General features: G+C 36.4%; 2 protein-coding genes across 2 annotated transcripts in view; both read left to right on the top strand.

Annotated features, from left to right (window-relative positions):
* The window catches only part of LOC119534322 (golgin subfamily B member 1-like), a 37,302-nt gene extending 21,922 nt beyond the window's left edge, over nucleotides 1-15,380 (top strand). The window contains exons 3-9 of the mRNA XM_037836532.1: nucleotides 483-635; nucleotides 843-995; nucleotides 5,560-5,691; nucleotides 9,763-9,888; nucleotides 12,117-12,239; nucleotides 13,318-13,431; nucleotides 15,226-15,380. Coding sequence (XP_037692460.1) covers nucleotides 483-635; nucleotides 843-995; nucleotides 5,560-5,691; nucleotides 9,763-9,888; nucleotides 12,117-12,239; nucleotides 13,318-13,431; nucleotides 15,226-15,246 — 822 coding nt within the window. The 3' untranslated portion in view covers nucleotides 15,247-15,380. The remainder of the gene's footprint in view (nucleotides 1-482; nucleotides 636-842; nucleotides 996-5,559; nucleotides 5,692-9,762; nucleotides 9,889-12,116; nucleotides 12,240-13,317; nucleotides 13,432-15,225) is intronic.
* Nucleotides 15,251-23,106, top strand: part of GOLGB1 (golgin B1) — an 82,258-nt gene continuing 74,402 nt past the window's right edge. The window contains exons 1-2 of the mRNA XM_037836520.1: nucleotides 15,251-15,630; nucleotides 20,024-20,139. Of these exons, the coding sequence (XP_037692448.1) occupies nucleotides 15,381-15,630; nucleotides 20,024-20,139 (366 nt within the window). The 5' untranslated portion in view covers nucleotides 15,251-15,380. The remainder of the gene's footprint in view (nucleotides 15,631-20,023; nucleotides 20,140-23,106) is intronic.

The raw sequence follows: 23,106 nt of genomic DNA, 5'->3' as shown, positions 1-23,106 counted from the left end.
CTGTTCTGGGGGCGGGTGGGGTGGGGAATGACAAATGGGAGAACTGAACCACCTCTTATGTTTGCATTTATAAATTCATCCACCCCTTCTAAGTGTTGTATTTCCTGAGGGCCACACAAGGAGTCAAAAGAAGTTTTTTAGATGAGCAGTATGTCTAGTGGTTAAGAAACATGTTCAACTACTGTCTTAATTTTAATGGCTTGTGATCTTTGCTTCCCTTTATTTCTCTCTTTGGTAAAATTAAGATAATGATTCCTTAAATGAGATAATGTTTGTAAAATTCTTAACATCAAGTAAATACTCATACTTGATAATAGCTATAATAATAATTATTATTATTTTTGAATCAGATTTGGAAAGACCTTTTAAATTAAGAAGGATATAAGTTGGGCAAAAGAAAGATGAGGTTGGAATGAAAGAAATTCTGTTTGGAAACTAATACTTTTTTCCCGGTGTTTGGAAATCTTTTATCTAAACACTAGGAATTACCCCAAGAATCGGACATGGAGTTTAGTAGTAGAACTCAAGAAGATGTTCTGGAGCGCTTAGCTTGTGCAGAACAGTTGGTGGTAGAGCTAAAGGATATTATTAGGCAGAAGGATATTCAGCTGCAGCAGAAGGATGAAACACTACAGGTACTATTTTTTTTTGATCCTTTCTTGCCAAGTGTTGATAAAAGGCAGATACACCATTCACTTAGATTTTTCTCTTCATCGATTATTAGAGCATCTGATTTTTTTTCTCTAATACTGTAAGACGTTATCTACTGAAAATAACTTTGCTTACGTGCTAATAAGTGATGAGTAAACATTTATGCATTTACCATCATTGTTCTCTGACAGGAAGAAAGAAAAGCTGCTGATAACAAAATTAGAAAACTAAAACTTCATGCTAAAGCCAAATTAACTTCTTTGAATAAACACATAGAAGAAATGAAGGCACAAGGAGGGACCGTTCTACCTATGGAACAGCAACCAGAGGAGCAACTCACCAAGGTATGGTGACTTGAGTATAATATATATTTCCTTAGTCAAAAAAGCCTCCCAACATGTCATATCTTCATAGATCACAAGCATTTATAAAGCTAAAGTAGTATAGCACTAAATATTGGCCTTTCTTATTGAATTGCGGTACCACTGGACTACCATCCTCACACAGGGAGAATGAAAAAGGCTTACAGAAAACATGGACATGAAATGCCAGGTGTGGCCTAGACTTTCAGATAATTAAAAAGGCTAACAGGAAGAAATAAGTACTGAAGCAAGGCATTTAGAGAAGAAAGGCACATATCTTTTGAAACAATTTCATCATTGGTTAGAAGATTAAACTAGATGGTTTCTGAGGTTCCTCTGAGCTCTGAAAATCTTTACTTCAATGACTTGATATATAGAATACTCTAAATCCTTTTATGGCCACATAGTGATGGTAAAGTTTCATGCATTGTGAGCTGAATTTACTCTGCTAGATTACTTTGGACTCCCTAAAAAGGAGGCTCTCTGGGTTTATGACTGTTACCTTAAAAAAGTTTTAATTTAGGGGTAGATCAAGGAGTAAGGAAAGTGTTGCCTTTTGAGGAAAAGAGCATTGTCCCAGTACAAGGTTTTCATTAACTTTCCTCTGTGGTTGAACCCCAGAAATTTCACATTCATCCCATCATTTGGAGAACAAGAAAGTTCAGTTTTGTGAAAGGTTTGGTATAGATTTTATGAAGCAGGCATATCACATGTGCACATCATAGTTAGCTTAGACTACATCCTGCATAAGAAATCATTTTATTTTCTTAATTTTACACTGCTTCACCCTTTGACCCATTAATGTTCTTTTGCTCAAAATTCTTGGTTCTTGGGAAGTGAGGTGGGGTTTTTTTTGTATTTTTTTTAACCGTAATTTTATTGAGATGTATTCACACACCATATAATCCATCCAAAGTTTACAGTCAGTGGCTCACAGTGTTATCATATAGTTATGCATTTGTCACCATAATCCGTTTTAGAACATTTTCCTTACTCCAAAATAAAAAAATAAAAATAAAAAAGAACATCCAAAACATCTCATAGCCTTACCACCCCCATTATTTATTTATATATTTTTTGTGTTTATTTTATTATTTATCTGCTCATACACTGGATAAAGGGAATGTCAGTCACAAGGTTTTCACAATCACATAGTCCCATGATGAAAGCTGTTATACAGTCGTCATCAAGAATCAAGTCTATTGGATTACAGTTCAGCAGATTCAGGGGTTACCTTCTAGCTATTCTAATATACTAGAAACTAAAAAGGGGTATCTGTATAATGCATAATAATAATCTCCAGAATGACCTCTTGACTCTATTTGAAATCTCTTAGCCACTGAAAACTTATTTTGTTTCATTACTTTTCCCCCTTTTGGTCAAGAAAGCATTCTCAATCCCACAATGCCAGGGCCAGGCTCATCCCTCGGAGTCATGTCCCACATTGCCAGGGAGACTTACACCCCTGGGAGTCATGTCCCACATAGCGGGGAGGGTAGTGAGTTTATTTGCAGAGTTGGCTGAGAGAGAGAGAGAGAGGCTACAACTGAGCAACAAAAGAAGTTCTCTGGGGGTAACTCTTAGGCATACTTATAAGTAGGTTTAGCTTCTCCTTTGCAGGAATGTTTCATAAGGGTAAGCCCCAAGATTGCGGGCTTGACTTATTAAATTGGGAGTTCCTAATGCTTATGAGCATATCTGGAATTCGCCAGGTGGGGAAGTTTAATATTTCCACATTTTTCCTAGTCCCTCAAGGGGACTTTACAAATACTTTTTTCTTTTCTGCCCCAAATACTCCAAAATGTATCAGGGTGTTACATTAATCTGTACATAATAACAAGCGCTCATTCCCTATTCTAGGTTCCCTGTAATTATGTTGTTTAAATAAACTGGCCATACAGTTTAAATTAGATAGTGTGCTACAGAGAATATAAATTTTGTACCAAATGGGAAATGAGGTTTTAATTAATTCTCTAGGCACAACCCTGGGGGTCACTAGTTAGCTCTTTAGTACCCTACTTTGTCTTTCTTTTGGATCTAATGCTCAGAAGACATTACTTTCCCTCATTTGATCACCGTAATTAACTCCTCAAAGCTTATTCTAAAAGGTTTTCTCAATCTTCTCAAGTCATTTTTTCATTATGATTCTTCTTTCCTTTCTTTTTGTTTTTTTTTTTTCCCCTCCTCTGGTAATTCCTTCTCTTGCCCATTGTAGTACCAACCTGTCCCTCCCCATGTTGTTTGTTTCTCCTGACTTACCCTGTGCTATGTTATTAGATTTTTAAATTATCCATTTTATACTTTACTCTTTTTTTCTTTTTTAAGCTCTGAGACCCCCAAATCAACATCTTAGAGCCTCAGTTCCTTCCTCTGTTAAATAAAAGAGTAGATGAAATGATTTCTGAGTTCCAACAATTAGTCATAGCAGCCCTTTAGTAATTATATACCTAATACAGAGCTAGTTATTCTGGGGAAAATATAGTTGAAGAAATGATAGCAATCTTCAGATGCTTGTCTGACTGTTTTGTGGAAGATAGTATGGAAATATTTTGTGTAGTTCCAGTAAGCAGAAATAGGGTATTCTAGTTTGCTGATGCTGCCGGAATGCAAAACACCAGAAATGGATTGGCTTTTATAAATGGAGTTTATTTGGTTACACAATTACAGTCTTAAGGCCATAAAGTGTCCCAGGTAATGCATCAACAATCAGGTACCTTCACTGGAGGATGGCCAATGGCGTCTGGAAAACTCTTTTAGCTGGGAAGGCACATGGCTGCTGTCTGCTCCGGAGTTTTGGTTTCAAAATGGCTTTCTCCCAGGATGTTGCTCTCTAGGCTGTAGCTGCTCTTCAGAATGTCTCTCTCAGTTGCTCTTGGAGTGTTTGTCCTTTCTTAGCTTCCTCTGGAGCAAAAGTCTGATTTCACCGGCCATCTTCAAACTGTCTCTCATCTGCAGCTCCTCTCTCAGCTCCTGTGTGTTCTTCAAAGCATCCCTCTTGGCTGTAGCAAGCTCGCTTCTGCTGTCTGAGGTTTATAGGGCTCCAATGAACTAATCAAGGCCCAGGCTGAATGGGTGGGGCCACACTTCCATGGAAATTATCCAGTGAGAGTTATCACCCACAGTTGGGTGGCTTGCATCTCCATGGAGACACTCAATCAAAAAATTACAATCTAACCAACACTAATACATCTGCCCACACAAGATTACATCAAAGATAATGGTGTTTTGAGGGGCATAATACCTTCAAACTGGCACGTAGGGGATCAGTTAAATAGGAAAACAGTATCTAGTTCAGTCAAAGAAAGAACTTTTGGAAAAAAATACAGACTATCAAAAGAATTTGGAGCTCCCCTCACTAGCTCTTTTCTGACATTTTGCTGACCTCACTTAAAAGCAACTGTGGTTCCCTGAAATCTGTACTCTGGTTCTTCAAGCTGGTAAAATTTTGGGTTTTGTATTAAGTTTTATTCCTGCACAGTGCTGACTGGTCCTACCCTCAGACTAAAAGTTGTTAAAATGGGAACCTCAGTGCCATTTCCACTCCAGTATCTTCCTTCTTTCAATTGCTCTGCAGTGTCTTCAGATAGCTGTTTGCTACACTATCCAATGTTTAGTGTTATCTCTGGGAGGGTTGGCCTAATAGGAGTGTGTGGTCATACTGAAAGTGGAAAACTCCAAGATGCCTTCCTTTTGGTTAGTTCAGCTGTCTAAATCTCACAACAACTTACTCTTTCCTCACCTCTGCTCTGCTGCTTCTCTTCTGCTGTGGCCTGGAAAAATTAGGTAAATATAGTTTTTGAACCATGTGTAAAATATCGATAAATTCATCCTGCAAAGAAGCGACTCTAATTAGTATCTCTTTGGTTTTTAATGTATGAACTTTATGAGGTTTATTTTGGCTGTTCGGGGCCCCCTTATTTTGGATATTTTATGGTGTCTTGTGTTCTTTATAGTTGGGGATGGGAACATGTCAAAGGGTAAGAGATTTATTAATTCATAAAAATGCCAAATTGAGTTAATACAAATATTCGGTAACTTCAGTGTTAATTTTTTTGGATTATAATCTGATTACTTTCTGAACTAATAACTGATTTACTGTATTAAGGTAGACTTTTGATGAGCCCTGGAAAGTAATTTTATCCTTTTTGTTTGTTTGTTTCAGGGTTTAGTATTTTTTGGTGGGTAGGAGGGGTCATAAGGTGAGTGATGATGATTGTGGAGGAAACATGTCAGTATTTCTTTTCCAATCATTCTTCTTCATTCCTCTACTAAGAATTGAAAAGTAATGAAATTTATTAGCATAGTTACAGTTTGCCTTGCTTTCAAGGGAAAAAGGTGATTACTTGGAGCCAGGTGAATTAACTGTTGGAAGGAAGGATCACTGACATGAGATGATTGAATGAAGAATATGTAGTAAATCAAGAAATTATAGGAGGATTAATAAAACTTTACAATAAAATGGTTGTGGAGGGCAAATTAAAGGTAAAGGCCAAGTAAATATTAATAGGAATTCTTTAATAAATGACTTTATCTCCTGTATTTTCAGCATGACACGAGCTCTACAGAGGAAAAGATGGAAGAAGTAGAAAAGATAAAACATGATCTCCAGGAGAAGGAGGAACGAATTAGCAGTTTGCAAGCCCAACTTACCCAGGCACAGGCAGAGCAAGCTGCACAGGTAGGGGTATAAGTCACCTTATAATCATTAGGTTAAGGAATTACTAAGGCCAATTGATAATTACATGACAAATTTTTCTAGACCTCCAACAGATATCTGTGGTCCTTCCCTCCCTTCCTTCCTTCCTTTCTTTCTTTTCACCCTCCTTTCCTTCCTTCTTTCCTTGCTTCTGTCTAGTATGTCCACTAATTTTATTAGAATGTGTATTCTTGTTTGTCATTTTGAGTTGATATTTTTTAGGTACCCAGTATGCGCTTTCAATGTATGGTTTCAAATCTTTTAATTTCAGAATAGTTTTCTTGAATGATATAGCGTGTAATATTTGGTCTGTACTTTGCTTTGTTTTTCTTCTTTAAGGAGTCTTATTATCAATATGTTTGATCTTTGAGTATCTTTAATTAATATTTGTCACTTTCTCTCAATTCCTTTTTGTTCTGGTTTGCTAATGCTGCCATTATGCAAAATATCAGAAATGGATTGACTTTTATAAAGCGGTTTATTTGGTTACAAAGTTACAGTCCTAAGGCCATAAAAGTGTCCAAACTAAGGCAACAATAGGGTACCTTCACTGAAGAATAGCTTTTGGCTTCCAGAAATCCTCTGTCAGCTGGGAAAGCACATGGCTGGCATCTGCTCCAGGATTCTGGTTTCAAAATAGCTTTTTCCCAGGACCTTTCTCTAAGCATCTGGCATTGTTCTCTTAGTTTCTTCCAGGCAAACTGTGGGCTAGCAAAAAGTCTACTTTCAATGGCCATCTCCAAAATGTCTCTCTCAGCTGCAGCCCTGAGCTCCTTCTGTCTGAGTTCTTATAGGGCTTCAGTGATTTAATTAAGACCCACACTGAATGGGCAGGGTAATACCTCCATGGAAATAATCTAATCAAAGGTGTTACCTGCAGTTGGGTGAGTCACATCTCCATGGAAACACTCAATTAAGAGGTCACACCCTAACAGAAAGAGTAATAAATTTTCCCCCACCAGATTGCATTAATGAATATGGCTCTTTCTGGGGGTCCATAATACAAACTGGCACACTTTTTATCTCTTTTTTCATTTTTAATTGTATTTTTTAAAGTTTCTTCTTTTTGTTAAACTTATTCTCTTTAAGGCATTATAATATTATATCTTTATTTACTTTTGTATTCCTTCTTGTTGTGTCTTTTATATCAAATTGTCTTTTTTTTAACTCCTTTTGAAATAGATTGTAATTTTGATCTGTTTTTTTGAGCATGCCTCTGACTTGCCTTCATCTCCTATAAGCATGTTATTATGTTCCTTAACCTTTTTTTTTTAAATAGTAACTTTTTGGGGGGTGTTTGGCCATGATACATTTCTACTGCTTATTTTTGTGTGAAATTAGTTTACCTGAACCTTTAGAACAAGACTTGATTCAGGAAAGCTTTTCTTAACAGAACTCCGTTTTCTGTTGTTTTTGTGTAGTGTTCAAAGATATGGTGACTTTCTGAGATTCCCTGTCTTTACCTCCCCCACTTTGGTCTATACCAGCACTGTCCAATAGAAATATAATGTGAGCCACATATATAATTTTAAATTTTCTAGCAGCCACAATACAAAAGGTAAAGAAGAAAGAGTTGAAATCAATTTTAATAATATATTTCATTTGACCCAATATGTTAAAAATATTACAATTTCAACATTATTATAAAAATATTTCTGCATTATTTTACATTCTTTCTCTCATACTAGGTTTTGCACTTTGTTTTATATTTTACATTTCAATTTGGATGCTAAATTTTTATTGGAAATACTTCATCTTTGTTTAGATTTCATGAAATTTACAGTTGAGAAAGTAGATGCATATACTAAAGTTGTTGAGAATATACTTAAAGGTTTATAAAACCTGAATTGAGTGCTGAAACGTAATTTTCCTTTAATATTTGCATCTATGTTGAAAAAATTGGTTGAGTTTTGAAAGACATATCAATTTCAAAGTTATCTCGGTGATAAATGAAACCATACTTCCATACAAAGACTTGTATAGGAGTGAACCTAGAAGCTTTATTTGTAATAGTCATAAACTGAAAACAGCTCACATGTCCATCAGCAATTGATTATGTAAACAAATTTGGTATATCCATCCATACAATGGAATACTATCAGAAATAAAAAGGAACTACTGATACATGAAACAACATGGATAAATCTCAAAATAATTTTGCCAAGTGAAAGAATACATAGTGCATGACAAAAAAAGTCTGATTCCATTTACATAAAATTCTAGGAAATGTAAACTAGTCTATAGTGACAGAAAGCTGATCAGTGGTTGCATGGGGGATGGGCAGGAGGGAGGGATTACAAAGGGATCCGATAAGCTTTTGTGGGTGACGGATATATTCATTTGATTGAGTCCAAATGTCAAAACTTACCTAGTCGTACATTTTAAAAATGGGCAGTTTATTGAGTCAATTTTATTTCAATAAAGCTTTTTAAAAAATACATCTGTTCCAAGTAAGATATATTCACTAACTGTCATCAGCTCAGTATTCTTAACATTAAATTCAATGAGGTATTCTCTATATTTACAAACAACTCTAAATTTATCTATATATATGTCAACAAAGCTTTGTTAGAAATTTCCTTGTAATTTTGCAGCAAATGTACATAATGCTGTTGATTATTATTGAAATCTCTGCATTTGATACATATTAGGAAAATGCATACAATCATTATTATATATTCCTACAAGAAGTTAATTTCAACAGAAATTCTCATACCTGAATAGCTAAGCCACAAAGTAAATTTTTCTTACCTTTGAGCTTCAAATTTATTCATAGTAGTATGGTATCAGTGAGAAACAAAAATTATGCTGCCTTTTTTTTATTCAATTTTATTGACATATATTCACATACCATACAGTCATCCAAAGTGTACAATCAATTGTTCATCGTACCATCATATAGTTGTGCATTCATCACCCCAATCTATTTTTTGAACATTTTCCTTGTACTAGAAAAAGTGAAAATAAGAATAAAAAATAAAAGTAAAGAAGAATACCCACCCCCCCCAGCCTATTTTTTCATTTAGTTTTTTGTCCCCATTTTTCTACTCATCTATCCATACACTGGGTAAAGGGAGTGTGATCCCTAAGGCTTTCACAATCACACTGTCACCTCTTATAAACTATGTTGCTATACAGTTGTCTTCAAGAGTCAAGGCTACTGGGTTGCAGTTTGATAGTTTCAGGTATTTACTTCTAGCTTTTCCAATGCATTAAAACCTAAAAAGGGTTGTTTATATAATGCTTAAGAATGCCCACCAGAGTGTCCTCTCGACTCCATTTGGAATCTCTCAGCCACTGAAACTTTATTTCGTTTCCAAACTGTCTTTTCAGTCAATAGGTATTGGCTCTCTTTGGGTTTTCCTGTTCTTTGGACCATCAGCTGTTGCTCTGATGCTTTCTTCTTCCTTTTACGCAGTCTAATACCATGAAGGTCTTTTGGCTTTTGGTCATTTATCTCTACCTGCTCATATTTTGGGGTTTGTGGAACTACCTTCCTAATTTTGTTGTAAATATTTTCCATTGGTTTTGGCTTTACTTTTTAATTGTGCTGTATCTTTTTATGTGGGATTTCAGAGAAATTAAATAACTGCCACTGCTAACATTTCTATCTTACAAATAAATTTTGATAATTACTTTTTAAAAACCATGATATATACCATCTCCTTATGTGTTAAGTGTAAATTAGAATAAGATATGGTAAGTATTTAGGGCAAATGAGAAGGGGAGGTCAAAGATTAAGACTGTTCAGCAATAAAGTGGATTGAATTTTTGATACATGCTGTAATATGGATGAACGTTGAAAAATATGCTGAACAAAATAAGCAAGACACATAGGGATAAAAAATGTATGATTCAATGTATAAGAAATATCTAGAAATAGCAAATTTATAGAGATAGAAAGAAATGACCAGGGGCTGACGAGAGGGGAAAGGGGGGAATTGTTGCTTTGTGGGTGCAGGCTTAGTAAATTTAGAAATTTTGAAATAAAAATAAAAAGAATGTTAATTATTTTGCTTAAATTAAAAAAAAAAATGTCTTCTCTGTCTTCAGTTTGATAAGACTTCTACAGAAATGAAAGATTTTGTAATGATGAAGCAACAGCTCCAAGAGAAGGAGGAACTCATTAGCACTTTGCAAGCCCAGCTCAGCCAGACTCAGGCAGAACAGGCTGCACAGGTAGGGGTGGAAACTACCTCATAATCATTAGGACAAAGTATCATGGAAGTATAAAGGATTATTACATAACAAGGCAATTCACATGGGCACTTTTAAATATATAGTTGCCCGGAGTGTTATGTAGAAATTAGAAGGGAGATGCTGTAGTAGGTAAGTGTGTTTCTAGCGAAACTCATCTATTTACCCAGAAATTTCAGAAATGTAATTTACCTTGTATGAATTCACCATAGCCTGATTGCTGGCTGTTCCTTAGTTCAGTAGGCCCAGAAATCCTGCTTTCATGGAACACAGAGTTTCAGTCTCTTAGTAATGGACCCATGCTAAGTTCAAAAGAGACTGATTTATTTTTCCTATTTCTTTGTTTTATTTTGTCTGGAAATGTTTTTTTTAATTTATTTTTTGATAAATAAAGTTAATAATAATAAAAAAAAGGGACAGATAAACCAGGATGTCATTTAACATGAAAATTAGAAATACAGATGATTAGGTCCATTCTTTCCCTCTAGTAGAATCTTAATGAGAAGTTAAATTATGTTCAGAAGATTGCTTAGCGAGTGTGTAGTCAGAAAGTGGTGTAGGTTATATGATTGAATGTTAAATGGCATTAATATGCGACATTGTTCTTCACATTTTTTTCTGTCACCAGACTAGATTATGTTTGGACTAGCACTCATGTTTCTGGTTGAGTCGTGTCCCCCACCCCCACTCCATATTTTTCTTTTGAGAATGCTTTTGACTCATGAAACATTTTTTTCCCCTGTGGTGCCTTTGCACATAACTAATCTTATCCATCAGGTCTTTATTTTATTGATAATTTGTAGTAGAAATGCCTTCTGTCTGTGGGTGGCCTACTGCTATGTACACTGTTAAATTGTATATCCTGAAATTCTTCAATATACCGATCAGGTCTTACTGTGTCCTTTTTATGTGCAGGTGCTATATACAGTGTAGTATGGAGAAGTACAAAACATGATTCTTATCTACTAGTTCTTAAAATGTGAAAGCCAAGATGCATAAATATATTAATGGATCCTTTATAATGCAAGCCACTCAGAATAAGTGCCAAAGTGAGCAGCAATACACACTGAAAGTACTTTGAGAGGAGCAAGAGGTTACTATGGGTGTGATGAGCAAGGAAGATTATGTCAAAAATATAGGATGTAGGCAAAATAGTCATAGGTAGATAATATTGTAGACAGGATGGGGAATATATTCCAGTTGAGGGGAATAATGTGAGCAAAGTTATGGAGATTAAACTATGGCACGTTTATGGGAAAGGATGTGTAGACTTGTGTCTGCACACTTGAAACACAGGATTTCAAATTTGTATTGAGATGAGAATTCACATAATCCAAACAATTATGAGGATTGATATCAAGAAACAGAGTGAAGGTTAATTCAAGATGTCACAAATTGAGAAATAAACTATAGTTACCACTGCAAAATGGGCATGCTATGAGCTGATCAGCCTGCTTGACCATAGTTTCAAGGAAACTAATAAACAGACGCACACACACACACAATCTCAAAACTTATAAACAAAATAAACAGAAGCACTACTACTGAGCAGCTCACAGTCCATCTGTTTATTTCCTTCTCACCCTATTAAAAGCCAATTACAAATGTGTGTGTTCTAGAAGCCTGCAAGTAATGAGACAGTTGTTTTGGGAGGTAGTATGGGTTTGGAAGCATGCCAAGTTCTTTGGTCGAAGCAGTTCTTTGAAAATAAGACTAGAAAGATAGATTTGTAATTCTCATTTTGAGAATCTTGAATGCAAGATACATTAGTTTGAATTTTAACTTAAAGGGCATGACAGTTTCATTGGAAGTTCTTGACTGTGTGTGCTATTGAAAGAACTGTCTAGAGCTTAACAAAAATCTAACTTCACTTTCTATGTTTAATGTTCTAATATCCTTTGAACTTTTTATACCTTACCTCATATTCTTGTATCTTTATTTAAAATATTTCTAGTCACCATTCAAATATAATTTTAATTTAATTTATATTTAGGGCTGATTCTGAATTTGAGAGAGGGCTTTTCTCATATTTGAGGGTACTTTCAGGTCTATCTCTGCCAGCATTCTCATCCTTAACATTCAAAATCTAGTTTTAAAAAAGCTACTGTCTATGAATTCTTAGTGTCTATCTTTGGAGAGTAGCCTCTGAGGTTTGTTTGTGCATATTTGGGGAGTGTAACTTGTATAGTTTCTCTGGTATGTGTCTTCAGTTGAGTTCCATGCAGCAGGTGGTCCGAGAGAAAGATGCCCGCTTTGAAACACAGGTTCGTCTTCATGAAGATGAGCTTCTTCAGTTAGTAACCCAGGCAGATGTGGAAACAGAGATGCAACAGGTGTGTTGCCAAAACTTAGTAAAATGATTGTCATTTTGGTTAACATTTAACTAAATCATAATAGTCACTTTTCTACCCATACCCATTGTTCTTCACTTGGTTGTAGCTTGCTCTTTAATTGGCTTCTTTTCAGGGGCCTTGTCTTCCTGTTGCATATTATTTATTTTATTTTTATCCTGCCTTGCCTTTTACACACCTCTAATCAGGTTGTTGGTACTCAAAAACCAAGTTCATGTATATGGTAGTTAGAAATTGGTTTCTTTGTAGTTTGCTCATTGTAGCTACCTTTAGGCATTGAAAACCGGATCCAAAGGTTCAAATCAATGAAGTCAGTTTTAAACTTTCAAAAAATTCAAGATAAAAGGGAGTGATTTTAAAGCCATGAAATCTTTTATTAAATCAATAATTCTTAAAAAAAATCACTGATTGTATTTTGAATATTGACTTCATTGTTTTTGAATTCATTATCTACTAATTCAAAGATATTTGCATTTTACTTACTGTGTAGTGCAATGTGGTATCCAAAGGCACTCCAATAGTACTTGCAGGTTGATTCCCTTAATTGTTTTTGAATGAAAACTTCTTCCAATTTCTGAGCAGAATACATCACTAAATGAACAGATTTTCAGAAAAGTAATTGTATGCTTCTGTCATTATTATTCAACATTGTTCATCGAATGCCTGCTCTATACAAGATGTTAGTAGAAGATAAATGCTTCTTGCCAGCAGAGAATGTTCTCTTGGTCGTGAGATAAATCTGTATCTATGTTTTTTAAGTATAGGGACACTGACAATATAATTTTGAAAGCGGACATGTCTTTTTCTCTAATATAAAAAAGGCTCCATAATTCAGGGACTGGCTTGTGTCTAAGTTGGTTGCTGTCAGTGCTCTGGGGAAGACAGTTTTGAGATTCTTGTTGCTTCTTGGATGGTGGGCATGGCATGCTGGTGTCCCTCTCTTTCTGTCACCTTCAACATCTAAATATCTTAAGTACACAAATTTACATGACATTTTGGAAGATAAGCAGATAATAGTGCTCATTGTTAGCATATTACATCTTAAATATTTTCTTCTCAGAACTTGAGGGTGCTGCAGAGGAAGCTTGAAGAGCATGAAGAAGCCTTATTGGGCCGTACTCAAGTGGTAGACCTGCTGCAAAAAGAGTTGACTGCTGCAGAACAGCGAAACCAGGTACTGCCTTGTGATCTTTACTGTCTGCCTTGGAGTATTCATTTTCACTTTAGTTTTCCAGGAAGGAGGTATAAAATCCTACTATAAACCTTCAGAGAATAAATGTCATTTATTCATTCTTTCAACAAATAGCCTGTGCTTAAATGGTAGTAATACCATGATGAGCAAAACAGGTATAGTTCTTTACCACATGGAATTTACCTTTCATATCTTTATTGTTGCTCTTTTCCTTTGTGATTTTAGGGCCTAGGGTCTACTCTCTCAAAGGAATGTCATATTTTCCTCAACTGAGTTTCTTTTCCATTAGTTTACCCCTTCTCTGTGTTGAATAGTTCTTGTGCTTTACTGTATCATTCCTTCTTTGGAATATGGTTACCACCCAAAACACCTCAACTCGAGAAGAACAACAACAGCAATAATAAACCTCATCTTCTCTTCCTTAAAACCTATTCCTCTTACTGTATTTTCCTCTGATAGGGAACATCACTCAAAATTATAAACCTGTAGCTTTTTTGTTTCCCTCCCTATTATTTGACTCAATATTGAGTTAATTATCAAGTTCAGCTGATTTTACCTCTTAATTTCTTTCTTGAATCTATCATCTCCTCTTCATCTATACTATCAGTACCCTAGTTCTAGCTCGGAATATCTTGCATAGTGAGTGCTTACTGACAAGGTTCTGTACTTCTGTTCTACCCCTCTTCCCCCCAATATATCCTGTATTATAGCAACTAAGGGATATATCTAAAAATCAGGTGTGACCGTGGTCTTTCATTACTTAAAGAGCAAATTCCATTTACTTTGACAACATAGTATATCAAGATCTTATGACTTGGTTTTTCATTATTTTTCCAGCCTCATCTATCTTTTCTTGCTAGAGATTTAATCACCAACTACTCCAAACTGTATAGATACTATTTGTTTTTTTTTTCCTTACCTCTGTGCTTTGTTTGGCCTGTCTCTCTGCCTAAAGGTATTATTTTTAATAACTATTACTTGACTAACCTCCCCATTGTCCAAGTCTCAGATAGGTAGCTTCTTCTTTCAGGAGGGCTTCCCTAAACCATCGCTCTTCTCTGCTCCTATTATCACTTTATAAGTCTCTATCATGGCCTATTATTATATTATAATTATCCCTTTTTAAGTGTGCCTCTCCAACTGAATTTTTTGAGTTCCTTGAGGATAGGGACTGGATTCATTCATTCATTTTTTCACGATTTATTGGGTACCACTGTATGCCATAAACTGTAGTAAGTCCTGGAGAACAATGAGAATAAAAACACACACAGTCCCTTCTCTTATGGAATTATTTTCTAACAGGTAAGACAGAAATGAAAAAAAATAAATACACATATAACTAGAACTAGGACACCAGAATTTCAAAAGGTAACCCTGTGTTTTCTTGGCAGAAAATGTGTCTGCTACTGCTTGATTTACCCAGAGTTTATGTAGAGATTTGTAGCTACAATTTAATTGGAGAATACAAATCAGACATGCCTAAAGAACTCTACAGAAAGGAGATTGTTTCTCTTAGGTCATGACCGTTTCAGGAAGGGAGATGGTGAATGGAGTCAGTTGTTTTAGAAAATGCAAATTAAAAACAAACAAAAAATAAAACAAAGATAACGACACAAATAAATATATATAAGTACAAACTGTCAGAAGTGCCAAGAAGCAAAAACAGAGTCCTATGCCAGTGTAGCCTAGTGCTTCACTTAGAAGGGGTGCTTGGCTATGTTTATTGAAATGAAAGGATGAATTTATGGCTCATGAGGCTTTGTCTTTTTTTCTTAGATTCTCTCTCAGCAGTTATAAGCAGATGGAAGCTGAGCAGAATATTTTGAGGAACACAATGGAAACAGAAAGACAGGAGTCCAAATACTGATGGAAAAGGATGGAACTTGAAGTGGCAGAGAGAAAATTATCCTTCCCATAACCTGCAGGAAGAAATGCATCATGTTTTGGAACAGCTTGAGCAAGCAGGCCAAGCCCAGGCTGAACTGGAGTCTCGGTACTGTGCTTTGGAGCAGAAACACGAAGCAGAAATGGAGGAGAAGACTTGTCACATTTTGAGGCTTCAAAAGACTGAACGAGAGCTGCAGTCTGCCTGTGAAACCCTGAAGGATCAAAATTCAAAGGTTCTTCAAGATAAAAATGAACAGGCAGTTCAGTCAGCTCAGGCCATTCAGCAGCTGGAAGGTCAGTATTTGCCTTTGAAACTTAATCTCTACCACCTGAGTGACCCCTACTTCCAAATATCAGGGATCTGTTATTGACAATATCATTTGTTCAAACCAGTTGAATCAGAAGAAGAATTAAGAAACGCTTTTCTCCTGAGCTCTCTGTTGCATTTTTCCTGCCTGTGACCGAAGTTATTATCCAGCTGATGTTATAATTATCATTATAATACTAATGGCTATTGATTGTGATGTTAAATGCTATGTGAAACAAGACTTGGGCCTGAAGGATTCAGTGACTGAAATTAGTAGGATTTCAATTAATTTGTGGGAAAACTCAAGCCAGATTTAGGTGCATAGGTTGGCAGACTTGAATTTCATGAGTCATCCTTAGATCTAAATATGTATCTGAATGCTTTCTTATAGGTGAGAATTTCTTTTTAAAGAAAACCTTTATCCTTTAGAAAGGTTTACAGAAAACTTTTAAAAAAAATGTGTTATAAAAGCAATACGTGCCTCCAAAAAATTAAGCATTTTAGAAGTTTATAAATTAAAAAGTGAAACTCCCTCAATAACTCCATCTCACCAGTCATATTCCCCAAATGATAACCTCTATTAAACATTAATATATATAATATATATACTTGGGAAAGATTTTTAAAAGAATTAAGTTCAAAATTTCTGTTTAACAACTAAATATTAACCAGAAAGCCTTGAGAGGCATCACACGTTAATAGTGACATGAGCACATTGTCTTCTTTTTTTTTTCCTTTATAATTTTTATTGGGATTGTTCAGATACCATACAATCATCCAAAGATCCAAAGTGCACAATCAGTTGCCCCAGCACCCTCACACAGCTGTGCATCCATCACCACACTTAATTTTGTTTCAATTTTTTAGAAACTTTCATTACTCCAGACAAGAAATAAAGTGAAAGATGAAAAAGAAAAGAAAAAAAAAAGGAAACTCAATCCTCCCATATCCCTAACCAACCCCCCTCAATTGTTGACTCGTAGTATTGGTATAGTACATTTGTTACTGTTTATGAAAGAACATTGAAATACTGCTAACTGTAGTATATAGTTTGCAATAGGTATATATTCTTTCTCTATATGCCCCTCTATTGTTAACTTCTAATTGTATTGTCATACATTTGTTCTGAATTCCATAGGATTCAGTTTTATACATTCCCATCTTTTGACCTCCAACTTTCCTTCTGGTGACATATATGACTCTGAGCTTCCCCTTTCCACCTCATTCACTCACCATTCGGCGCTGTTAGTTATTCTCACATCTTGCTACCGACACCTCTGTTCATTTCCAAACATTTAAGCTCATCCTAGTTGAACATTCTGCTCATACTAAGCAACCGCTCCTCATTCTTAAGCCTCATCCTATATCTTAGTACTTTATATTTCATGTCTATGAGTTTACATATTATAATTAGTTCCTATCAGTGAGACCCTGCAATATTTGTCCTTATGTGTCTGGCTTATTTCACTCAGTATATTGCCCTCAAGGTTTTGTCATCAATCCATTTTTTTTTTTTTTTTAAGATAGTTTTGTTCACACACCGTACATTCCATCCTAAGTAAACAATCGATGGTTCTCTGTATGGTTACATATTTATGTGTTCACCACCTTCACCACTATCTATATAAGAGCATCTACATTTCTTCCACAAGGCAGGAGGGAGAGTCAAAGAAGGTAGAGAGGCAAAAGAAAGAGGAAAAAAAAATGACAGCTAAAAAAAAATGACAGAGTCATATATGCTAGGAAGCAGCAAAAGGAAAAATAACCTTAAATCAATGTAGAATAAAGAGTCAGACAGCACCACCAATGTCAAGTGTCTAATATGCCTCCCCTACCCCCCCTCTTATCTGCATTTACCTTGGTATATCATCTTTGTTACATTAAAGGAAGCATAATACAATGATTCTGTTAGTTACAGTCTCTAGTTTATGTTGATTGCATCCCTCCCCCAATGCCTCCCCATTTTTAACACCTTGCAAGGTTGACATTTGCTTGTTCTCCCTTGTAAAAGAACATATTTGTACATTTTATCACAATTGTTGAACACTCTAGATTTCACCAAGTTACACAGTCCCAGTCTTTATCTTTCCTTCTTTCTTGTGGTGTCTCACATGCTCCCAACCTTCCTCTCTCAACTGTATTCATAGTTATCTTTGTTCAGTGTACTTACATTGCTGTGTTCCCATCTCCCAAAATTGTGTTCCAAACCACTCACTCCTGTCTTCTCCTATCACTCTGTAGTGCTCCCTTTAGTATTTCCTGTAGGACGGTGTCTTGTTCACAAAGTCTCTCATTGTCTGTCAGGAAATATTTTGAGCTCTCGCTCATATTTGAAGGACAGCTTTGCTGGATATGCGATTCTTGGTTGGCTGTTTTTCTCTTTCAGGATCTTAAATATATCACACCACTTCCTTCTTGCCTCCATGGTTTCTGCTGAGAGATCTGCACATAGTCTTATTAAGCTTCTTTTGTATGTGTTGGATTGCTTTTCTCTTGCTGCTTTCAGGATTCTCTCTTTGTCTTGGATAATCTGATTATTAAGTGTCTTGGCATAGGCCTATTCAGATCTATTCTGTTTGGAGTACGCTGTGCTTCTTGGATCTGTAATTTTGTCTTTCATAAGAGATGGGAAATTTTCATTGATTATTTCCTCTATTATTGCTTTTGCCCCTTTTTCCTTCTCTTCTCCTTCTGGGACACCAATGATATGTACATTTTTGTACTTTGTTTCATCCTTCGGTTCCTGGAGATGTTGCTCATATTTTTTCATTCTTTTCTCCATCTGCTCCTTTGTGTGTAGGGTTTCAGGTGTTTTGTTCTCCAGTTCCTGAGTGTTTTCTTCTGTCTCTTGAGATATGCTGTTGTATGTTTCCATTGTGTCTTTCGTCTCTTGTGTTGTGCCTTTCATTTCCATAGATTCTACTAGTTGTTTTTTTGAACTTTCATTTTCTGCGTTATGTATGCCCAGTGTTTTCTTTGTCTCTTTTGTGAAATATTCTCTAAACTTTTTGAATTGATTTAGCATTAGTTGTTTAAATTCCTGTAACTCAGTTGAAGTATACATTTGTTCGTTTGACTGGGCCATAACTTCATTTTTCTTAGTGTAGGTTGTAGTTTTCTGTTGTCTAGGCATCTGACCTCCTAGGCCACACAATTAGGTTTTCCCAGACGAGAACAGGCTCAGGCCACAGAAGGAGGAAATATTCAGTATCCAGTTTCCCTGAAGGTTTTTCTTAGAGGATTGACACACCTGTGCTTTTCTGCCCAGACCTATCAGCCTGTCACTGGTTGGTGTAAGAGGGTGTGGCCTGTGGCTCTCCTCCCCCAGGCTTTGGGTTCTGGTTCTGGTAAGGCAGGCATTAGAGCTGGGCCCCTTCCTTTCCTCTTGGGAAGCTATGCCCCCTCCAGAGAGGTCAGCTGCATATCAATAAGTTCTTTGTTTCTCTGACTCTGCTGATCAAAGTGTTTTGATTTTAAAGTGTCTGACGCTTTCTTTACTGCAAAGCGCCGCAGGCTGAAAATGGCTGAGGTTTTCTCCACAGAGAGAGAAAGGGACAGAAAGCTCCCAGATTCACCCATCAGCCAGAGATAGCACCCTATCCTCTGGGCTCCCAGTCTTGAGACAGATAGGTCCCCCGACTCTCCCAAGGTCAGTTGTCACCAAAAGCCTCTGTCTGCTTGTTGGGGATTTGCTGTCTGTATTAAGCAGTTAGCATTAAAACCCCAGTGGGAGCTGGACTGAGGTCCACTAGCTTGTTTGGGGAGTGCTGCTCTCTAGCACTGCAAGGTTTCCGTGAGGGAGGGGCTCTCGGCTCTCAGCGCGAGTTCGCATTTTTACTTACAGATTTTATGCTGCAATCTCGGGCATTCCTCCCAATTCAGGTTGGTGGATGATGAGTGGACAGTCACGTTTGTCTCCCTGCAGTTATTCCAGGTTATTTACTAGTTTTTTGGTCATTTATGAATTGTTCCAGGGTGGGACTAACAGTCTTCCACTCCTCTCTATGCCACCATCTTAGCTCCTCTCGCACATTGTCTTCTTAACAAATGAACCTTGTTTATTATCAAAACCATGTTATTGAATCCTGGAGGGACTTACAAAGCTTAAGTGAAGAATGAGGAAAATAAAACAAAAAATGCAAGAACTGTTTTGAAGGCGGACAGGAATACAAGTTTTAAAAAATGTTAATATCTATTTTATTGTACTTTCAAAGGAAGTGGTTTACTGAGGTGTCATTTGGTCCTTAAGAGTATTTAAGCAGTTAAAATAAAAATGTTGTCATTGGCATCATAATTTTAATTAAGCTAATGGAATTAGAGTAACTCACTAAATTTCAGAATTGAGGCAGATGTCATTTAAATTTATTTTCTTTTTCTTAGATCAACTCCAGCAAAAATCCAAAGAAATTAGCCAATTTCTAAATAAACCAACCTTACAGAATCATGAAACAGCATCTCTGACTTCTTTCCCAGCTGTTTATAACAAGGACTTACAGGTAATTAAATTTGAACTTCTTATGAATCTGGTCTGTCTTTGCTATATCTATAATTAGGAACTTTAATGAAGATTGATCTAGAACACAGTAAAAGTATTGTGTCTTGCCTGCCTGATAAAAAGCTTTTTTGTGGGAGTACCAGTTGAAAGGAATCATTAAATGCATTAATGTAGTGTGCCAGCAGCTAATAATTAGAAAATAATAGAGAAGAGCATCATGAACTCAGGAACCTTTCTGATCCTAAGGTCTCAGAAATCTGGATTGGAGATGGATTATTACTTTTGATCTTAAAATCAGTTTTCCCAGTACAGAAGTTAATTTTGTTTTTGATGGACTCAGATTTAATCAGCTTTATCGTATACAATTCAGTCTAACCAAATTCATGTCTATTTTAGAAATCATAATGCTTCCATTAATTAATTAATAGTGAAAAATAGCCAAGAAGCAATGATTGGCCAGTGTATTCTTTCTGTCTTTACAAATATCTCTTTGGGAAGCTAGATTATAATTACCTGAAGGCATCTTCTTAAGCATGAATATCAGAACAAGGACACTTAGTTTGTCATCTTAGTTGGCTAGTGTTAAGCTTAACTACATGAATCTATCTCCATTATAAAATTACACCCTTCCAAACTGACAGAGTTTTCATTTGCCATAGAAAATGATGAAGTAAGGAGAAATTTTGTTTCCAAACTCTTCAGTGATTATTACAAACACAAAGTATCATTTTCAAATGTGTCCCCAATCAAACTGAAGGCACATCAGCAAAATAAAACACTGTGACATTAGTAATTCTTTGAGGCTATAATATTTTCACATTACTTTGTTTTTAAACATTTGAATGTAGGTTACATTTTAAACATTTATTAAAGACATGAAATGATGTAGTGTTTGCTAAAGCATAATCATAATATAAAGGAACTTAAAAAGACAAAGATCAAATATGCTTCATACACAGGATGGGGCAACCTCATATATAATAAAACATTAATCTTTCCCCCAAAAGCTTGCTAGAAACAGCTCCCATGTTTAGTGTTTAAAAATAAAACAGTCTTCTCATTTAGAAAAATCAAGACATCATTTGATTAGTAAAGCCTATTTCCCCCGCTGAATTTTATAGTTGCTTATCTTCATATAGAAGCTAAATTTATGAGATAAGAACAAATTTTGTTATGGTATAAAAATCTTTTGAACAACAAATTGCAGACATTCAATTTCTTTTAAAGTAAAAATGTTTTCCTTCCTAAAATGTAAACATCCAGCAAATAAAATACACATGGTATTCCAGGTATAGAAACACTGGTAATTGACTTATGAAAGAGATGTATTTTGGTATATTTGTTGGTAGGATTTTTGTTTATGTATAAAGCACTTCACCAAAAGAACCGGCTTGTTATTTAAAAGACCTACTCTTTCACACATTTTCCTTATTTGAGCAGAATATCAGTTTCTGTAGAATTTTGACAAATAGGACCAGGCCACAGGAAAGGTCTCAAATATCTAAAAGAGTTTTCTTGAAACTTGGAGGCAGTTGTTTATCACTTTGTGCTTGAAGGCGTTCGTCAATGAACTTCTTTCCTACAATCTTTAGAGAAAAGTACAAGATCTGGGCTCCTGGAAGGGGTTCCTCCTGGCTGGCACCCCAACCAGTAGGCCATCCTTTCAGGCATTCTGCACTGTTGAAGCCCTGCAGCTGCCTGAGAGACCTTGATCCTCTCCACACCAGCCTCCAGCTTCTAACTAGATTTTAATATGTGCTTATAGTTCTTTTTCTTTCGAGGTAAAATTTATAAACCATGAAATGCACAGATCTTAAGTATACCATTCATTATTAACTTTTGTCAAACTGTGTTACCCAAACCCCTATCAAGGTCTAACATATTATTGGGAGTAGGGAGCTACTGGACTCAGCCTGTCCTCCAGGGCAGCTAGTAAACACCAGGAACTATCTAAAACAATTGTTCTGGGGCTCCAGAGGCCAGAAGAACACTGTACAGCATCCAGGGAAGAGTAGGAGGAAGAGACTGATAAACTGGTGAAGAACTGTGTGTAGCACTCTCCATGCTGATGGAAGCTGGGGTCCACCCCCCACTCTTGTGGCAGGCCTCTTTAGGATCCAGTCCCTTGCTGGATGCTACTGTCAGAAAGGGACATAAAAGTCCTATTCCTCAACAATAGGGCAAATATGGCTGAGCACTGATCACACCTTTTGATTACTGAACTAGGCTTTCTAGGTCCTAGCTCTAAGGGCAGCTTTGTCTCAACCTGCTCTGGACAAAAGCAACTGACAGCCTCTGTTTCAACCCTGCCCCTGATAGAGATTGAATGGGAGTGATTTAAAGAGACAGTGCTTTCTTAGAGCTTCAGGGAATTGTTTGCTGAAGGGGGGTCTTCCCCGAGAACATGGGGGTGGGCACTGCTGAACACCAATTGCGGCTTTTGGTTAGTGAATTCAGATTGCTGGGACCCAGCTCTGAGCTATGGTTTCAGCCTGCCCTGGCAAAAGCTGCTGGCAGGGGCAGAGTCAGTGGAGACATAAAGGCATAGTACCTCTTTAGGGCTTCAGGGAACAGTTTGCTGAAGAGTGCCATCTGCTGGACAGGCCAGGAAAGCACAGATTCTAGGAGCCATCAAAGAGATGTTTGGCATCCCTCCTGATTTCTTCCCCAGGGCACCTTGGAACCAGTCTACACCCCCTTTGTGGGTGTAGGCAAAAGAGAGAAACTGACCTCCAGAGCAAACTCACCTGGATGATCAGATGCCTAGACATTAGCAAAAAATTACAAGCCATACTAAGAGACAGGAAGGTATGGCCCAATCAAAGGAACAAATCAAAACTTAAGGGGAGACACAGAATTTGGAACAACTAATCAAAGATGTTCAAACCTCCTAAATCAATTAAAGGAGATTGTGATGGTTAGGTTCATGTGTCAACTTGGCCAGGTGACCCAGCTGTCTGGTCAAGCA

The sequence above is a fragment of the Choloepus didactylus genome, chromosome 1, assembly GCF_015220235.1.
Source record: "Choloepus didactylus isolate mChoDid1 chromosome 1, mChoDid1.pri, whole genome shotgun sequence".
Lineage (NCBI taxonomy): Eukaryota > Metazoa > Chordata > Mammalia > Pilosa > Megalonychidae > Choloepus > Choloepus didactylus.
This window is presented reverse-complemented; position numbering and strand designations above follow the sequence as displayed.